Source organism: Malania oleifera, chromosome 12, assembly GCF_029873635.1.
Source record: "Malania oleifera isolate guangnan ecotype guangnan chromosome 12, ASM2987363v1, whole genome shotgun sequence".
Classification (NCBI taxonomy): domain Eukaryota; kingdom Viridiplantae; phylum Streptophyta; class Magnoliopsida; order Santalales; family Ximeniaceae; genus Malania; species Malania oleifera.
Window position 1 is genome coordinate 77,778,476 of NC_080428.1, and position 17,677 is coordinate 77,796,152.

The following is a 17,677-nucleotide window of genomic DNA, read 5'->3' on the forward strand; positions in this document are numbered from 1 at the left end:
TGTAGGATTTCTCTGCACTGGTGGATAAGGCCAACGTGGCAAAGATGAGCTGACTGAGAGTTGTGGGGGTTCAGAACCCGAAGAAGAGGCATATACCTTCTAGTTCTCACACAAGTGCGAGGCAGGGACCCTAGAGGAGGTATGGTGATGGCGGAGGTTAGCGACGGGAGATGGGTGGTAGGACATTTCAGGGTATTCCATCATACCCTGTTTGCCTTACATGTGGCAAGAGGCATCTGAGAGAGTGTAGGGGTGGATCAAGTGGCTGCTTCCGGTGTGGTAGGACCGGGCATACAGCGCAAGACTGTCGCGCGACGTTGAATCACGCACCCCCATAGCACCAGTATAAGGGAGGTAACCAGGCACCGCGCGGGAACTACCAGAGGCGCACAGCCCAAGCGCGAGTGTATTCCTTGACTCCAGGCGACGCCGAGAATGCAGGAGATGTAGTAACAAGTAACATTTATGTGCTTTCAAATAAAGCTATTGTGCTTTTTGATTCAGGAGCGACACACTCTTTTGTATCTCGAGAGTTCATCAAATTTTGTGGGGTAAAGACACGGTTGTTAGATGCCGAGTTAGCGGTAGTCACACCAACAGGGTCAATTGTAGTCTGTAGCAAAGTGATTAGAGACTACCCAGTGGAGATTCAGGGGAGAATGCTGCTTGTTAGCTTGATTGTTTTTGACATGCACGGTTTTGATGTCATTCTGGGGATGGATTGATTAGCATCTAGTTACGCAAGTATTGATTGCCACAGGAAGGAGGTAGTGTTCAGACCTCCAGGGGAGCGGGAGTTTAAATTTGTCGGATCGTGTGTGCGTTTTGTATCACAGATTCTTTCAGCAATTCAGGCGAAGAAGCTACTTCTGGAGGGATGCCAGGGGTACCTAGCGTTTTTGAAAGAAGCATCGAAAAAGGAACTTAAGCTGGAGGACATCCCCGTTGTGAGGAAGTTCTCAGACGTTTTTCCAGAGGACTTACTGGGATTGCCTCCTGATCGCGAAGTGGAGTTTGTCATCGATTTGCTTCTAGGGATAGCACCGATTTCTAAGACTCCATACCAAATGGCTCTAGCTGAACTAAAGGAGTTAAAGGAACAGCTACAGGAACTACTTGATCAAGGGTTTATCAAACCGAGCGTATCATCCTCGAGAGCACCGGTGTTGTTTGTGAAGAAGAAGGACGGGTCGACGAGGATGTGCATCGACTATAGGGAAATCAATAAAGTGATAGTGAAGAATAAGTACCCGTTACCCCGCATCAGCGATCTGTTTGACCAACTACAGGGCACACAAGTCTTCTCCAAGATCAATCTGCAATCTGGGAATCAGGTGAAGGTTAAGTCAAATGATGTACCGAAGACGGCTTTCCGCACTAGGTATGGTCATTATGAATTTCTAGTTATACCTTTCGGATTGACTAATGCTCCTGTAGCGTTCATGGACTTGATGAACAGGGTTTTCCATGATTACTTAGATTAGTTTGTGGTCGTGTTCATCGATGACATCCTGGTTTATTCGAGGAGCCTTGAGGAGCATGAAGCTCATTTGAGACAAGTACTTCAGATATTTAGGGAAAAGAAGTTGTTTGCTAAATTTAGGAAATGCGAATTCTGGTTAGAACAAGTTGCATTTCTAGGACATGTAGTGTCCAGGGAAGGTGTTTCAGTGGACCCGAGCAAAGTAGAGGTTGTAGTTGATTAGGCGAGACCGAAGAACGTGCATGAGGTTAGAAGTTTCTTGGGTTTAGCCGAATACTATTGCCGATTTGTAGAGGAATTTTCTAAACTGTCAGGTCCTCTGGCACAGCTTACGAGGAAGAACGTGAAGTTTGAGTGGACTAGTGAGTGCAATCAGAGCTTTCAGGAACTGAAGCAGCGTCTAGTCATAGCCCCAGTTTTGACCATTCCATCAGGAAATGGTGGATTCGTGATCTACAATGACGCATCACAGAAAGGACTCGGGTGTGTCCTAATACGGAAGGGAAAGGTCATCACATACGCTTCTCGCCAACTCAAGGAGTACGAGAAGGACTACCCGACGCATGACATGGAATTGGCAGCGGTAGTTTATATGTTAAAGATCTTGAGGCACTACCTATACGGTGAAAGGTGCGAGATCTTTACTGATCATAAAAGTTTTAAGTACTTTTTCACTCATAAGGAGTTAAACATAAGACAGCAGAGATGGCTTGAGTTGATAAAGAACTACGACTATACCATCAGTTACCACACAGGAAAGGCTAACGTAGTAGCTGATGCATTGAGTTGGAGGTCAGTGGGTGCGTCAATGTCAACAATAGTAGCTCAGCATCGGATCAGGAAATCACCAGGCATTCATTGCTAGCCTAGTAGTTCAACTGACCTTACGAGAAAGGATCAGGGCAGCTCAGACGAAAGATGCAGAACTGGTAAAGATTATAAATGGCATACAGAGTAGGTTGATGACATATTTTAATGTCTGAGACGATGGGTTGTTAAGGTTTCACACTAGGATATGTGTACCAAATGACGCTGAGATCAAGCAAACCATTCTGGATAAGGCATATCACTCTCTTTACAGTGCATCCCAGGAGCACTAAGATGTACAAGGATCTGCAGGAATCTTTCTAGTGAACTAACATGAAAAGAGAGATCACCCGTTTTGTAGAGCAGTGTCTGACATGTCAGCAGACGAAGGCCGAACATCATAGGCCCGCAGGACCATTGCAAACACTTCACATTCCTGAGTGGAAGTGTGAGCACATTTCCATGGACTTTGTCACGGGATTACCATTAGCACTTCATGAACAGAATGTCATTTGGATAGTTGTAGACCGACTGACAAAGACTGCCCATTTCATTCTGATTAAAGTCAGTTACTCCATGAATAGGCTGGCAGAATTCTATGTTCAAGAGATAGTCAGATTGCACAGGATGCCTGTGTCCATCGTTTCAAATCGGGACCCACGGTTCACTTCCCGGTTCTAGAAGAGTTTGCTAGAAGCACTGGGATCTCAACTCACGTTTAGTACTGCATTTCACCCACAGACCCATGGATAGTTGGAATGGACAATTCAGACTCTAAAGGATATGCTGCGGGCGTGTGTACTGGATTTTGGAGGTAATTGGATTCGTTATTTGCCGTTGGTTGAATTTGCTTACAATAACAGTCACCACGCCAGTATCGGGATGGCACCGTATGAGGCATTGTATGGTCGAGGATGCCGATCTCCGTTGTATTGGGATGAGGTTGGTGAGCGGCAGATTTTGGAGCCAGAACTTGTTCAACAGACCTCTGAGAAGGTCAAGCTCATCAGGGAAAGGATTAAAGCAGCACAGAATCGGCAAAAGAGCTATGCGGATACACGCTGGCGAGAGCTAGAGTTCGAAATAGGAGATGTGATATTTTTTAGGATTGCTCCGATTAAAGGAGTGATGAGATTCGAAAGGAGGGGTAAGCTAAGCCCTAGATACATCGGGCCATTCAAGATTTTGGAGAGGGTTAGTTCGATGGCATACAGGATAGCGTTACCCTCAGCACTATCTAGGATCCACGATGTTTTCCACATGTCCATGCTGAGGAAGTACGTCTCAGATCCTTCGCACATGATTAGCTATGAGTCTTTGGAGATCAAGGACACTTTGGCATATGATGAAATACCAATTCAGATCTTAGAACAATAGGAACAAGAGCCATGTCTTAAGAGAATTCCATTAGTGAAGGTACTATGGCGTAATCACGCAATGAAGGAAATTTCATGGGAGTTAGAGATAGAAATGCATCAAATGTACCCAAAGCTTTTCAGACAAACTCAGCACTAGACAAGTAAGTATGATAGTAGCTAAGTGTTTAGTTTTGTATATAGGTTGTTTAGAGTAGGTTTGTTAGTGTTATTGGTTTGTTTACGGTTTTAGTATATGGATGGTCTTTGGGAGAGTTTTGTATGGCTATTGTAATCTCCTCAGACATTGTGTGTAACTACGGTATCCCTCTACCATAAGTGAAGGTAGTTAATAAACTTGGGTAAGGGCTGCTATATGGGTGGCCGCCGACTCTTCCTAGACTTGAACCAGCAAATCAGCGATAATCCAATGATGGTAATGAAAGTCGGTTAGCAAATTTCGAGGACGAAATTTTTATAAGGAGTGGAGAATGTAGTAATCCGAACCAAGAAAATAAAAGAAATAAATAAAAAGAAAAGAGAAGGAAAGAAAATGAAGGGAAACGATTTGGCTCAGGACCAAACTGTCGACAGTTTCAGAGAACTCAGTGAAACCGTCGACAGTTATAACTACCAAGGGCACTTTAAGTGCCAAACCGTCGACGGTTTCATCACCCTCAGGAAAACCGTCGACAGTTTCTCTGTGGACCAAACTACCGAGAGCAATTATACAGGGATTTTGGTTTGGTAAATGGCCAAACCATCGACGGGTTCAGGAAACTGTCGACGATTTCGAGCGGGCCAGCTGGGCTATTTATTGAGGTGAGCTTATTTTTTTTAGAGAAAAAAATAAATTCCTCTCTCTCTTTTCTCTCTCTCCTACGGTTTTAGTCTCTCTCTATCTAAAACCCTCCCGGGTCTTACAGGTGCTCCTCGATCCTCCCTCCCTCCTCCCAGCACATAGGCCGTTGACTTTCGGCAGATCTGATCAACTAGGGTTCCGGTTCCCATTCGTTTTAGGCAGTTTCTTCAAGAACAGGTAAGGGGATTAAGTTATGTTAATTATTTTTGAAATATGAACCGATTAAATTGAGCTATATATGTTTACAGAAACAGTATATATGGTTTTTTGAACAAATTAGGCATATGAAAATGGTTGTTTTGACTTTTATACATTTTTGGGGAAAACTAAGGTGAATGAGTTGAACATCTCCTATTTTCAGTAAATATATATAGTTTGAGTTAAATTAAACCCTGGAGATATTCATACCTTGTTTTTCAGCAACTTGTATGTTTTCTAGGCAGCTTATTATATTTATGATCTATCAGTTGAAAATTGTGTGGCATGAGAATGGTTTAAAAGGCATGAATGAACAGAATATTTATACAGTTATGATTCAGTATGATATGACGACTATAAGCTGAGATGCATGGTGGCTATAAACCAAGATGTGATATGTTGGCTATAAGCCAAGTTATGATATGGCGGCTAGAAGCCGAGTTTGATATGCCGGTTTAATACCAGAACAGGATATGACAATTATTTTTCAGAATAATGATCAGTTCATGTTTTATACAGATTATGAAAGTGAATTTATGATTACAGTTTTATTATGTAAATTGTCATATATGATTTAAGAACCCTGAGGAATCAGATGTATGTTATGAGCACGGTACCGTAACTATGTTTAGGTATGCAATCACACTGGGATGATAGTGTGATGATGGATAGTCGGTCTATTGCCTGGGTACAATACTACTCCCGATGTAGTTCCAAATGACCCCTCCCGATGCAGTTCCGGGTATAGGGTAGGCACAACCGTACTTACTACCCTTTTTTGACTTAGCTATGGTCGGCCGGCCATATGCTAAGTCCAGCCTTTCGGGTCACACAACTTGTCATGGGGGAAAGCATGTCGATGAGAGAGTGTGACGACACTAGTTTTATAGTACAGGGTGTGTCTTTTATGCATATATGGGCAAATTTACTATCAATGGACTATATTGAGCCAACAATATTATTCAGAAATTATATGTATTTTCAATATTACAGAACAGAGCAGCTTTAAAATGTCATTTCAGATACAGTTAAATTATGAAAGTAATATGTTCACACGAAAACTCATGATAGTCACACACTGATGATAACTTAATCCATCTTACTGAGAAGTGTCTCACCCCATTATCCATCCCATTTTTCAGGTCCTTCAGGGAACAGTGCCTAGCTTACTACGGGGCTGAGATTAGATTTTTGGGAGTAGTAGACAAAGCTGGTGAGACACCAGTTATCATATTTGTCATTTTTGGGATGTATTATATTAACAGATAGTTTTATATATGTATTTGGGGACAGTTAGAACTCTGGTAATGTGATTGAGGTGTTTTTCTTCCGCTGTATGGTTGTTTATCAGTAATGACAGGTGCACCCAAGATTCCCTGTTTAGGGCGGGTTGCGATATTTATGGTATCAGAGTGTCTTTGAGCTTTTATTTTTAATTAGCACCCTGGGCCCCACTTGGCAGGTTCGGGGTGCTACACCCTCCACTTGTGGTCCTAGCACTAGTCACTAATCTATCATACATCAATATACCTACTGCAAACTCCCCTTTTTTCTCTAGAATCCACCAAAACTTCCTCGGTATCCTATTCTTTCCCTAAATCAATAAAATCATGCGCAAGTCCCTCTTCTTTTCACTAAATTTTACTATAAATCTTCTTAAAAGATATAAGGCAAAGGAAACTAACACCCCCCCCCCCCCCGGGCGGCAAAGGTTTGGCAAAAAGACAATGACCTCCCCTGAGATTTCAAGAATTTCAAGAACCTCCCCTAAGGTTTGCCAAAAGGACACAGACCTTCCCTTGTATTTTGCAAAAAGATAAGTTTTTTTAGGGGAGGTCTATGTCTTTTTAGGAAACCTCAGGGGAGGCCTGTGGCATTTTTGAAACCTCGGGGAAGGTCTATCTTTTTTCCAAACCTTAGGGGGTGAGTGTCTTTTGCCCAAACATACATATAACTTCTGAAATCTATCTCTTAGACATGAAACGAAACTCATTTTCCGAACCCTCTTCTCTAACCTTAGTCTCTGTTCAATTACTCTTTCCTATAGTTAAAAAATGTTTGTGAATAACTTTAGGCAAAAGGCACTGACCTCTCTTGAAGTTTGACTAAAAGACACTCACCTCCCCTAAGGTTTCAAAAATCTCAGGGACCTCCCCTAAGATTTCAAGAATCCCACAAACCTTCCCTAAGGTTTTCTAAAAGGGCGCAAGTTTCCCCAAGGCAAACCTTTTGAGGAGTCCAAGTGTCCCAAAAATTAAATGTCGAGAGAGGTATGTGGAGTTTTTGAAATCTCATATGAGACCTCTGGGATTTTTGAAACCTCAAGGAAGGTGAGTATCTTTTTTCCAAAACTCAGCGAGGTTAGTGTCTTTTGCTCAATTACTTATGCATCCGTAGCTTGTAAATGTTGTAAGTAAAGGATACCGAATAAGGCTGAGGCATTTTAGGAATCATGAGGAGGAAAAATGTTAGATTTAGAAATGCTTCATCTTCCCTTAGTTAATAGTAGAAAGTCTAGAGACATGCATTATGTACAAACAGATAACAATCTTTTGGTCTTATTTTAATTGTTTCTTTTACTAAATTTTTTATTCATTATTTCCTCTAGCATAATTAACTTGGTCTATGTATTTGGAATTTTTTTTTAAAAAAATTAAATACACAACAAATAAAAATATTCTTTAAAGTTCCACATCATTTTTTAGCTTTCTTTTATATCTTTTTGTTTTATGACTCTAAGAAACCTAGGGTGGCTGGTGCCCTTTAAACCCTTACCTCCTTACCAAAACCCAAGGGGGTACGCCTTCTCCCCTTCACCGCCTTTCTTTTATGTTTATTATTATTACCATGAATATGCTACAATTTAGTTTTTCTTTCTACTATCTTTTATTTTGGCCCCTCCACCCATGAAAACTTAGCCTCGTCCATGCATGTGATGCAATTTTTAGCAATTCTAGGAGAAATTGTGAAGAAAATGGGGAAAAAAAATGGTCATTCAAAGTAGTAGATTTCGTTACCTTAGATATATTATACAAGCAAGAGGAGAAATCAAAGAAGATATGATACATAGCATTGCATCTGGTGTGCTATGTGATCGTAGAGTATCCCCTTAAAACTAAAAGAAAAATTTGATAAGACAATGATGGAAGACCAAGTATGATAAATAGATCAGAATATTGGATGACTAAAGAACAACATATCCAAAAAGCAAGTGTAGTTGAAATGCGAATACATATGGGTGAGGGGTGTCACTTTAAAAATAACATAGGGAATGAACACATTTGTAGTAAGCTAGGCATAGTATTTGTAAAAGATACAATCAAGGAAGCACGATTAATATGGTCTGGTCACTTTTAACATAGACCATATGAAGTTCTTATGAGAGAATAATTTAGTTAATGTCAGAATATTGTACAAGAAGATGGGATAGACCTGGTGTAACTTGGACCAGACTAGTAAGAAAAGATTCGACAGCACTTCTACTTTCTAAAATATTGCCTGAGATCGTGCAAAATGGCCAAAAGGATTCACATTGTCAAACCTACCTAGTGGGATTAGGGCTCGGTTGATGATGTGGTGGATGTTGTACAATACCATACGAACAAATATCATATATTATATATAAGAAACAGAAAATACCTCTTCTCTTATTTTGAATTTTTCTCCGCTTCCAAAAATAAACTCCAATAGAGATCCCAGCTGCCAAGACAACCACAGAACAAACTACTACAACAACAATCACAATTTTGGTCCCTGCAGAAGTTATCAAGGCAAAATCACCATCAGTATAAGAAACCTACTTTCCATGCCCCATAGGCCATAAGCTTCATCACTAATGCATTATTCAAATCTAATCAATTATTTGGTGAAATGGATCGTGTTAGGTCAATTTGCACCACAGAAAAGAAGAATACAATTCATTTTACCTCCTGAGCTTCCATTTCCTGTTTCTGCATTGAGGAAATTTTTATCGGAGTACCTCATGAAGCAACCAGTGTATAGTGCTCGCCCCTCAGACCAAGGCAAGCATCCCAGTATTGCTGTAGATGCATTCTCCAAACATGCCCTGCAAGAGCTTGCATTCAATGTCCTCCAGCAGTCAGCTAACACATAAGCTGACTCATTTCGTGCTGCTGACACTGGCACCTCAGCTCGCACATATCCTTTATTGTTCGGTGCAGCCGCAACTGCTTGCAGCACGGCGTTCCTTGCTGACCCTTGGAATGCAGAATTCTTCCGGGTTGTATTCCCACATAGAGCCTTGTCTCCAGATCCTATATATTCGCCATAGAAGCTATAGTTATCGGATCGCAAGAAGCAGCCATCAAGGTATATGCGAGCCGAATTATGAGGGAAGCACTGGGGAAGAACAGTCCGTGCCTCAGCATAGCATATTACACAATCGGTTAAAGAGAGGTCTCCATAACATTGGCCCAAGCCATAGTTTGAATCAGGTCCTGTGCCTGAAAGAGCTACTCCATAACCAGAAGTTTGCATTTGCTCGCTAACTTTCCCCATTGTAGCAACAAAGTTTGGGACAGAGATGATAGAATTTTGCTGCCACTGGTTCCCACATATAACTTCAATAGTTTGGGCTCTTGCATCTCCTGTCACTCTTTCTATGAACAAACTTGTGATGAGAAGGAATAGAATGAATGGAAAAAGGGCATCTATTATTGCTTTATCCATTTTAAGGATTATCTGGGCCTCCAAAGCTTGTCTATCTCCAGTTTTGATTATGAGGCTGTGAAAGCAGAATACAAGAGAAAGGACTACTTATGTTTTTCCAATTAAAAAAATTAAGTGAAGATTAAAAAAAGAAAAACAGAAAGAAGTTAACGCATTGAGACACATGAACAAAGACAATAAACCAAGAACTATAAGCATAAATATCACCAAAATAGTTTGTTGCAGAAACACGTGTGCCAGCCTGTGGCTGGACTGCTGCAGACAGTTTACTACCTTTGGCCCATTCTTACTAAATTGGGATTCGGGAAGGAATTGCAATATTTTGACACTCACTAATGCACGATTCAATGTCTAAATCTCAAGAAGAAGTTGGTTGTGAGACCAAAGCAATGTAAGCAGTAATCAGCATTGATTCTTTCCTACTATTTTTGGACAGATGGGTTGTTCATGCCCTGGCTAAAAGTAAATAATAGTCCCATACACAATGGTACAAAATTTCCTCCATTTTGTCACAATCATAATATTGCCACATGCATACATGAATATGCAGTTTCTATACAGGAACTCCATGAGAATATCACATTCAACTGTGAATATCATTAAAATATTACTATTTACAATCAACTTCCATTGAACAGTGAACTGCTTGGGCCTTGGAGCGAACTTTATCACGAGTACAAACACCACCCCAAACATTTACTGGTGTGACAATTAAGTCCTGTGATGCTGAGTAATTGCATGCACCCCATACCAACAGCTACCCACCATTAATTAATTGCTGAGCAGTTACAGATGAACACTCGAAAACAATCTTCTAAGCTGAAGTTTAGGAAAGCTCAACCAAAGAAAGACATCTAGTAATGCAATAAAAAGGAAAATCACATAAAAATTTATAAATATTTCATCACTTTTCTTTGTAGCTACTAGAGATAAACACACCATCACTGAACACATGCTCCAGTACAACAATTTTTTCATCTATGGAAAAACCACAAAAGCATACATCGAATCCAACATGTTCCCCACCCATAGCTACAGACACCTATCCATGTTACTTTTATAATCTTTAAGGGATGGAAGAAATGGATCATCAATAGTGTACAACTTTCATTACAAAGGATATTTTTTCTACAGGCCGACGCATGGCAAACATATTCAATTTAATTTGAGATTGTTAATGTGAGTTATAGGGAAGAGATATTGAGAAAACACATGGGCAATTAAGAAGGAACATGCATATGGAATAACAGGCATGTAGGGAGAAACTGTCTTTGGCATTTGAGATAAGTCATAAGACAGAGTAACCCCCAGCTAGGAGCCCAGGAGATTGTTAGTGAAGGTGGCGTATGAGACCACTTATAACACTCACTAAAAATTGGATCAATATGCATACAGAAAGGATCTCCAAACAGAGCCAAGTCCAGAACAGTTTAGGTTCAAGTAGAAAAGACATGGCTCAGAAATTCATCTGTTCTTCATAATTTGTAGTTTGTCGATCAATGGCTGGGTTTGAAGCAAATGTTTGTAACCTGGACTCACTAATTAACAACAAGAGCCTCATGTTGACGTGATTTATTTCGCATCAATGTGCTTCATTTACTTGCCTTTTTCTTTAATTTATTTGGAATAGTTAAAGTCCCCTTAAATCTTGGTTAAGGCCTTAGTAAACTGTAAATCCACTAGAGTCATATTAGTCACTGACTTTGGAATTATTCAGGCCCTTTTAAGTTCGAGGTTGCGCATAAGAAAATCATTTCTCTAACTGAAAACCCAAACTTGCTTAAAAACGCTTGATCGTACTTAAATTTTGCACCGAAATCTCTTGCTCGCCTTGCTTCTTGTTCTTCTTCAATATGTTGCAAATTGCAGATAACAGAACACGGCTCTTTCCATCTTCAAATGACATCATAAGAGCATAGAAGACTAACAGTGCACTAAAAAACGAGCAAACTAACATCCAAAAAAAAAATGGAAGAGCTAAAGCGCATCAGATACCAATAAAATCCCAATTCCTTTCGCAGAAAATCCCAGAAAAAACTATGCAAATCAAATCATCTACTTTCAGAGCTCTTGATAGAAACCCTTTTCAACAACATGCACGTGAACAGCAACGCAAATCAACCAATCTTAATTGAGAATTAGAACCTAGAACTTCAGCAATTACATCAATTTTTTGAAGAATTCGGATCTGTGTTCGTACCTTTTCCGCAGAGAATGGCTGAAACTGGAGAGCCCAGCGAGGACTTCTCCTTATAAATGCATACAGATCAAGGAAAGCCATTGAAGACCAAAGTCGGGCTCCACCAGTCAAGTGAGGTCAATGGGGAGAAAACCAGACAGCGGGTTCCCCTTTTCTTGTACACATGCTACACAGTTTTTTGGCTCCAAAAGTCAAAAATGGAGCCACCAGCTTCCCCAATAGAGAAAACGTAAACGAGAAATAGGGGTGGAGAGAAGGTCTTGACGGTTGCGTGTATTCACGTTTCTTGATTTTCCTGTTTTGCCCTTGAATATTGGAAAGACGGCATACTGATTTTGGTAGGTTATCCTAGTAATTTGAGTCGGCCTCCGAGTCTCCGAGATTGTTTTCGGGCCCGGGGACAATGTCGTGTGTCACGGTCCAACTATTTTCACACAGTTGTGAAAGGGTCATGCGGTGCTAGCTAAAGCACTCTTGATTGACTAGTCAACCTATCATTTACCAACATTCCTCCACGAAACACTATCATTAACATTCATTCAAATAGCAGTGGAAATAGTAATCAATTCATGAAAGTCGTGGCAAGCAAGTAGTAAACATTGAAGCAAACGTGATTCATTAACAACACGTGCGTTGACATTGTGTGTTTAGCGAGGGAGGCAAGTAAGATAAACACGTTGACAATAACTAGTGAGTTTTACAATGACTGATGAACACTCACCCTCCCCAAAAGAGCTTTCTAGGCTATTCTCACTCTGACACTAGGAAACATTAAAGTGACCAAGGAGTCGTACTGCCTTTTTTAGCATACAATGAAATAAATATTAGAAAATAACCCTACACTAGTATTTACATGATGGAAACTCATCCCAAACACATGAGGCAAGCGGTCACAAGCTTAGCTCGTGACATTCTCCCCCACTTATGCGGTCGACATCCTCATAGACTTTGACGCTAGATACACTTCAATTTTGTGCACGAACGGTTGCATATCTTCCGTAGAAACCCAGTTGATTTCTTCATCACCAAGGTCTTTCCACTTCACTAAGAACTTCTGTCGCTTCTTCCTTGAGGATATGAACTCTCTGTCTACAAAGATATCTTCAACTTCACGTCTATCAGGTTGAACTATACTCACTTCTGCTCTGGTTGACTGAATTCTGCTTGGATCGTCGGTGTCGGCGTTGTGCGGCTTGAGGCAGCTGACGTGAAACACAGGATGCACTTTCATCCAAGTCGGAGGGTCGATTTTGTAGGAGACCTTCCCAATTTTGGCCAAGATGGGGATTGGTCCTTCATATTTGCGAAGTAATCTCCTATCTTGTCCTCGTAGTGACCTGACGTGTTCAAGATTGAGCTTAACAAGCACCAAGTCACCTACGGTTAAGTGCTACGGTCTTCTCCCCTGATCTGCCCACTTCTTCATCCGCGTAGTAACTTTCTCCAAATAGGCTCAGGCAATCTCAACATTCTGTCTCCATTCTTTGGTGAAGATGTACGCCCTAGGACTCTTTCCTCTATATGGCTCATCCACTATGTGAGGTAACAACGGCTGCTGGCATGTAACAAGCTCAAAAGGGCTCTTATTAGTTGTTGAGGTCTTTTGGGCATTGAAACAGAACTGAACCACATCAAGTAGTTGCACCCAATTCTTTTGGTTGGCATTGACAAAGTGGCGCAAGTACTCTTCCAATAGCCCATTGAATCTCTTCGACTATCCATCTGTATGTGGGTGATAACTCGAAGAGATTTTAAGTTGTGAACCGAGGATTCTGAAAAGTTTTGTCCAGAAGTTGTCGGTGAATCTTGAGTCTTAGTCACTAACAATGTCTTGGGGAACACCCCAATATTTCACAATATTCTTGAAAAATAATTGTGTCATCTCTTCTGCCGAATAGTACTTTGGTGCGGCTATGAATGTACCATACTTCAAAAACCTGTCTATGATAACAAGTATAGACCCTGCTTCTCCCACTCTGGGCAGGTTAGTGATGAAGTCCAATGAGACACTTTCCCACTGTTTGGATGGTACTGGTAGGGGCTCCAACAGCCCTGCAATTTTCCTCCGCTCCACCTTGTCTTGTTGACAAGTGAGACAAGTTCGGGTATAATCAACCGCATCATCACGCATGTGCGGCCAATAATACCCCTGCTTCAGTAAGGCCAAAGTGTCCTTCCATCCTGGATGTCCGGGCCACATGGTATCATGACATTCCTTCAACAATGTCTTCCTCGGATCACCAACTCATTGCACAAAGAGTCGGTTACCATGGGTCATCAGTAATCCATCTTCCATCCAGAATTGTCGTGCCTTCCCTTCTTCGGTAAGCTTCATTAAGTTCTACACAATTGGATCTCTAGCTAAGTTCTCCTTGATGTGCTCCCGCATCGTTGTGGCAATAGTATTCAAAGTCAAATGTGCTACCATTTGTAAGGCCACCAGCTTGGCCTTCCTACTCAGTGCATCCGCAACTTGGTTCAATCACCCCGCCTTGTGCTCAAGGAAAAATCAAATTCTACCAAGAATTCCTGCCATCGGCCTTGCTTGGGTGTCAACTTTGATCGTGTGAAGAAATGGCTAACACCTGAGTTATCTTTTTTCACCACAAACCTTGACCTAAGTAAGTAATGCCTCCACACATAGAGACAATGTATCATCACTAGCATCTCCTTCTCTTGAGCTGTGTACTTCCGTTCTGCTTCACTAAGCTTACAACTTTCATATGCAACATGATGTCCCTCATATAACAAGACTTCTCCAAGGGCGAAGTCTGATACATCTGTTTGCACCTCAAAGGGTTTCATGACATCTAGAAAAACAAGTACCGGATCTCTCATCATGGCATCCTTCAAGTCATCAAAGGCTCCATGACACTTCTCTGTCCAGTTCCACCCGTGACCCTTCTTCAATAGTTTTGTCATAGGAGTCGTTCTCTGTGAATACCCCTCTACAAACTTCCTATAGTAGTTGGCAAGGCCAAGAAAGGAACGCAACTCCTTCTATAGAGACCCAATGAATTATATTAATTAAATAATAGAAGGAGGAGAGAAAAAGAAATTGAAATAGGAACTTCAGCGTTTGTCGACGAACGGGCTTCTTGGGATCGTCGACGGGGACTCATGTCTCGTCGACGAGAAGATACTGAGAAGGCTATTTTCGGACTTGAAATTCGTCGACAAAGAGTAAGTGTTCATTGATGAAATCCCTTCATGTCCTTATTGACGAAGTGACGTGTCTCGTCGACGAAGACACATGGCTGAGCAATCTATATAAGGCCAAGATGACCCTTTCTACGAGAGAAATCATGTTCTCTCAGCTCTCTCTCTCTCTCTCTCTCTCTCTTTCTCTCTTGTATGGTTTTCTTCACTTCACTCTAGAAATCCAGGCGGGTTCTTCGCCGGTTCGACGATCTGAAGCCACCACATTACTCTTGGGAAGTTTCTCTTCATTTATGCTAGAGTACATCAATGGTAGGGCCAACTTGGATACCATCCCAGATTCAGGGTAAGTTGGTTATCTTAGGCTTTTTTATGAGTATTTGGTATTTCTGGAGTTATAAAAAAGTAGTATTGGGAGAAATACTAAAGTTCTGTTAGGAAAAATGTTATTTTTAGGGTGTTGAGCTAAGAATCCTATAGGTGCAGGACTAATTATTTTTGGGGCTTTTCAGTAGTCAGGTAAGAGAGTAAACTAAAGCAGTAATCTTCCATTTCAGAAAGCATGTATTATGTATGAGTATATTTGGGAAAATACTGTTGTTACACAGGAATAAGTTTTTAGTGTAAAATTTCAGAAAATGTAATTTCAAAACAGATTCCATAATTTTATTCAGTTTGTGTGGCATGAATATTATTTCGTGTAAATTGTATTATGTTAAGTCAAATTTGCGGTAAAGGCATGCTTACAATTATTTTCAGAAAAATCAGAGATATCACAGGAAATTATGATTTCAGCACTTATGATAAACAGTACATTTATTCTGATCAGTATGTATGAAATGCTCGGCGCAAGGCCGTAATTATGTACGTCATCCGACGCAAGGTCGTGTTTACCATTATATGTCAGAATTCAGAGAAATGCTATCAATCTAGTTTCATGTTAAACCAGTATATGTATATGTACTATATGTTATCAGAACCTGGATGGTAGTTTAGATCAGTATTCAAGGCACGATACCGTAGCTACCAGCTCTGCCAGTAGAAGGGGTGGGAAATGGATAGTCGATGTGGCATCAGTGTAGTATTGTAGACGTCCCCCTGGCAGTCCGGACCAGGGTGGGGAGGGTCCATCGTACTTACAGACATATTTGACTTGGCAGTGGTCAACCAGCCATTGTCAGGTCCCACCTTCGGGCTGCACAACCCGTCATGGGGGGTAATACATGACATCAGCTAACTATCCATCCTAGGTATATTTTAGTATTATCAGTTATAACATATGATTTTATAATAACATAAAATCAGTATGTTTTAATATGTTTATGATTATATATCTATTACTTAGTTATTATATTACCAATGTTTACCAGGTATGTATCACGTACTATTTATTTATTATTATACAAAAATATTCATGTTGTCACACGATTATATTTAGTTTATTTCCCTTACTGAGAGATGTCTCACCCAAGTTTAAAAATATTTCAGGAAACCCAGGCAGAAAGGCGGATCGAGCTCCGCGCCGTTAGGGGCAGTTTATACTACCCTGTTAGGAGGGTGAGTTTTGAACTAAGGTCAGTTGGTTTTTTATGTATGATCCTAGTTTTATCTTTTGGTGTCTTTGGGGATTGTATATATACTTTTACAGAAATTTTATGGATTGTGAATAGCTCTAGTACTGTTATTATAAATGAATTTTATTTTTACCGCTGCTTAGTTGTCCACTATGTATGACAGGTGTGTCCCCGTTACCCACGGGTTCAGATCGACTTCACTATATCATTAGTTATTGGTATCAGGATATTTAATGTGATTGATTATGTAGTAAAATAAGCAGGTTGTTACAGTTTAGTATCAGAGCCTAAGTTGTTAGGTTCTGTAGACTCTAGAATCCAATAGAAACAATAACAAAGTATGGGATAAAGGAATTAAGGTCTTGTTTTGTAGTCTAGATACAAGACTTCCGTGATGGTTTATGTGTCTTTCCTAGGGTGACGATTTTAGGAAAGTCATGGTAAACTATTGTCGGGTTGAGTATCTAGGTTGCAGGATTGAACCTTGAATTAAGATCATGAATGATAACCAGCTAAGGATATGATATACTAGTTAGATGATTCATGTGGGGTATATTGTGGTAATAGGGTCCTAAGCTAAGTTTATTGTCTTTTTAGGATGGAAGCTGGAAGTGGTAGCGCCCATGCTAGTGGTAATAAGGGTGTTGGCCCCTCAGGTGCAGCTGATGGTGACTCAGACGCAGTACTACGCAGCGTGGCTCAACAAGTCATGACTGAAATTGTTAGGAACTTCAAGGAGCAGGGAGGTCCGTTTGCAGGCCACAATAGTTCGATTGAGAAGTTTATCAAGATGAATCCTCTAGCTTTCTCAGGAGGAATTGATCCGGCAGTAGCCGAGAACTGGGTGCAGGAAATTGAAAATGTAATGACCCGAAGAATAATGGTATTTAAATAATAAAGAAAAGGGAAAATGGGAAACAGTAATAGAAGGAGGCAACAGGCTTCGTCGACGAACGCTTTGCGTTTGTCAACGACGTTGTATATTGGGCTCGTCAACGAAAGTGTGCTTCGTCGACGAGAAGATACTGAGAGTATGTGTTTGGGCGACTCTAAATTTCGTCAATGAAAGGGAGAGTTCGTCGACGAATTTCCTCTTGACCTTGTCGACGAGGTGACGTGGCTCGTCGACAAAGCCCTTAGTATAAATAGCCTAAAACTCAGTTTTTACGCAGAAAAATCGGCAGAAATGCTCTCTCTCTCCTCCCTACAGTTTCTCTCTCCTCTCTCTTCAATTTTAGCTCTATCGTTCGCCGGATCGACAATTTGAGGCCACCACAACGCTCCTGGGGAAGTTCTCTCAAAGTCTGCTAGAGCGGATCGTCGGTGGAACAGAGTTGAAATTCATCTGAT

The 17,677-nt window shown here is 40.8% G+C and overlaps 1 protein-coding gene across 1 annotated transcript in view; it reads right to left on the reverse strand.

The window, feature by feature from the left end:
* LOC131144500 (cysteine-rich receptor-like protein kinase 2) overlaps positions 1 to 11,845 on the reverse strand; it is a 31,251-nt gene extending 19,406 nt beyond the window's left edge. The window contains exons 1-3 of the mRNA XM_058093193.1: positions 11,595 to 11,845; positions 8,632 to 9,449; positions 8,345 to 8,458 (exon numbers count right to left, since the gene is read on the reverse strand). Coding sequence (XP_057949176.1) covers positions 8,345 to 8,458; positions 8,632 to 9,394 — 877 coding nt within the window. The 5' untranslated portion in view covers positions 9,395 to 9,449; positions 11,595 to 11,845. The remainder of the gene's footprint in view (positions 1 to 8,344; positions 8,459 to 8,631; positions 9,450 to 11,594) is intronic.
* Positions 11,846 to 17,677: the final 5,832 nt, after the last annotated feature.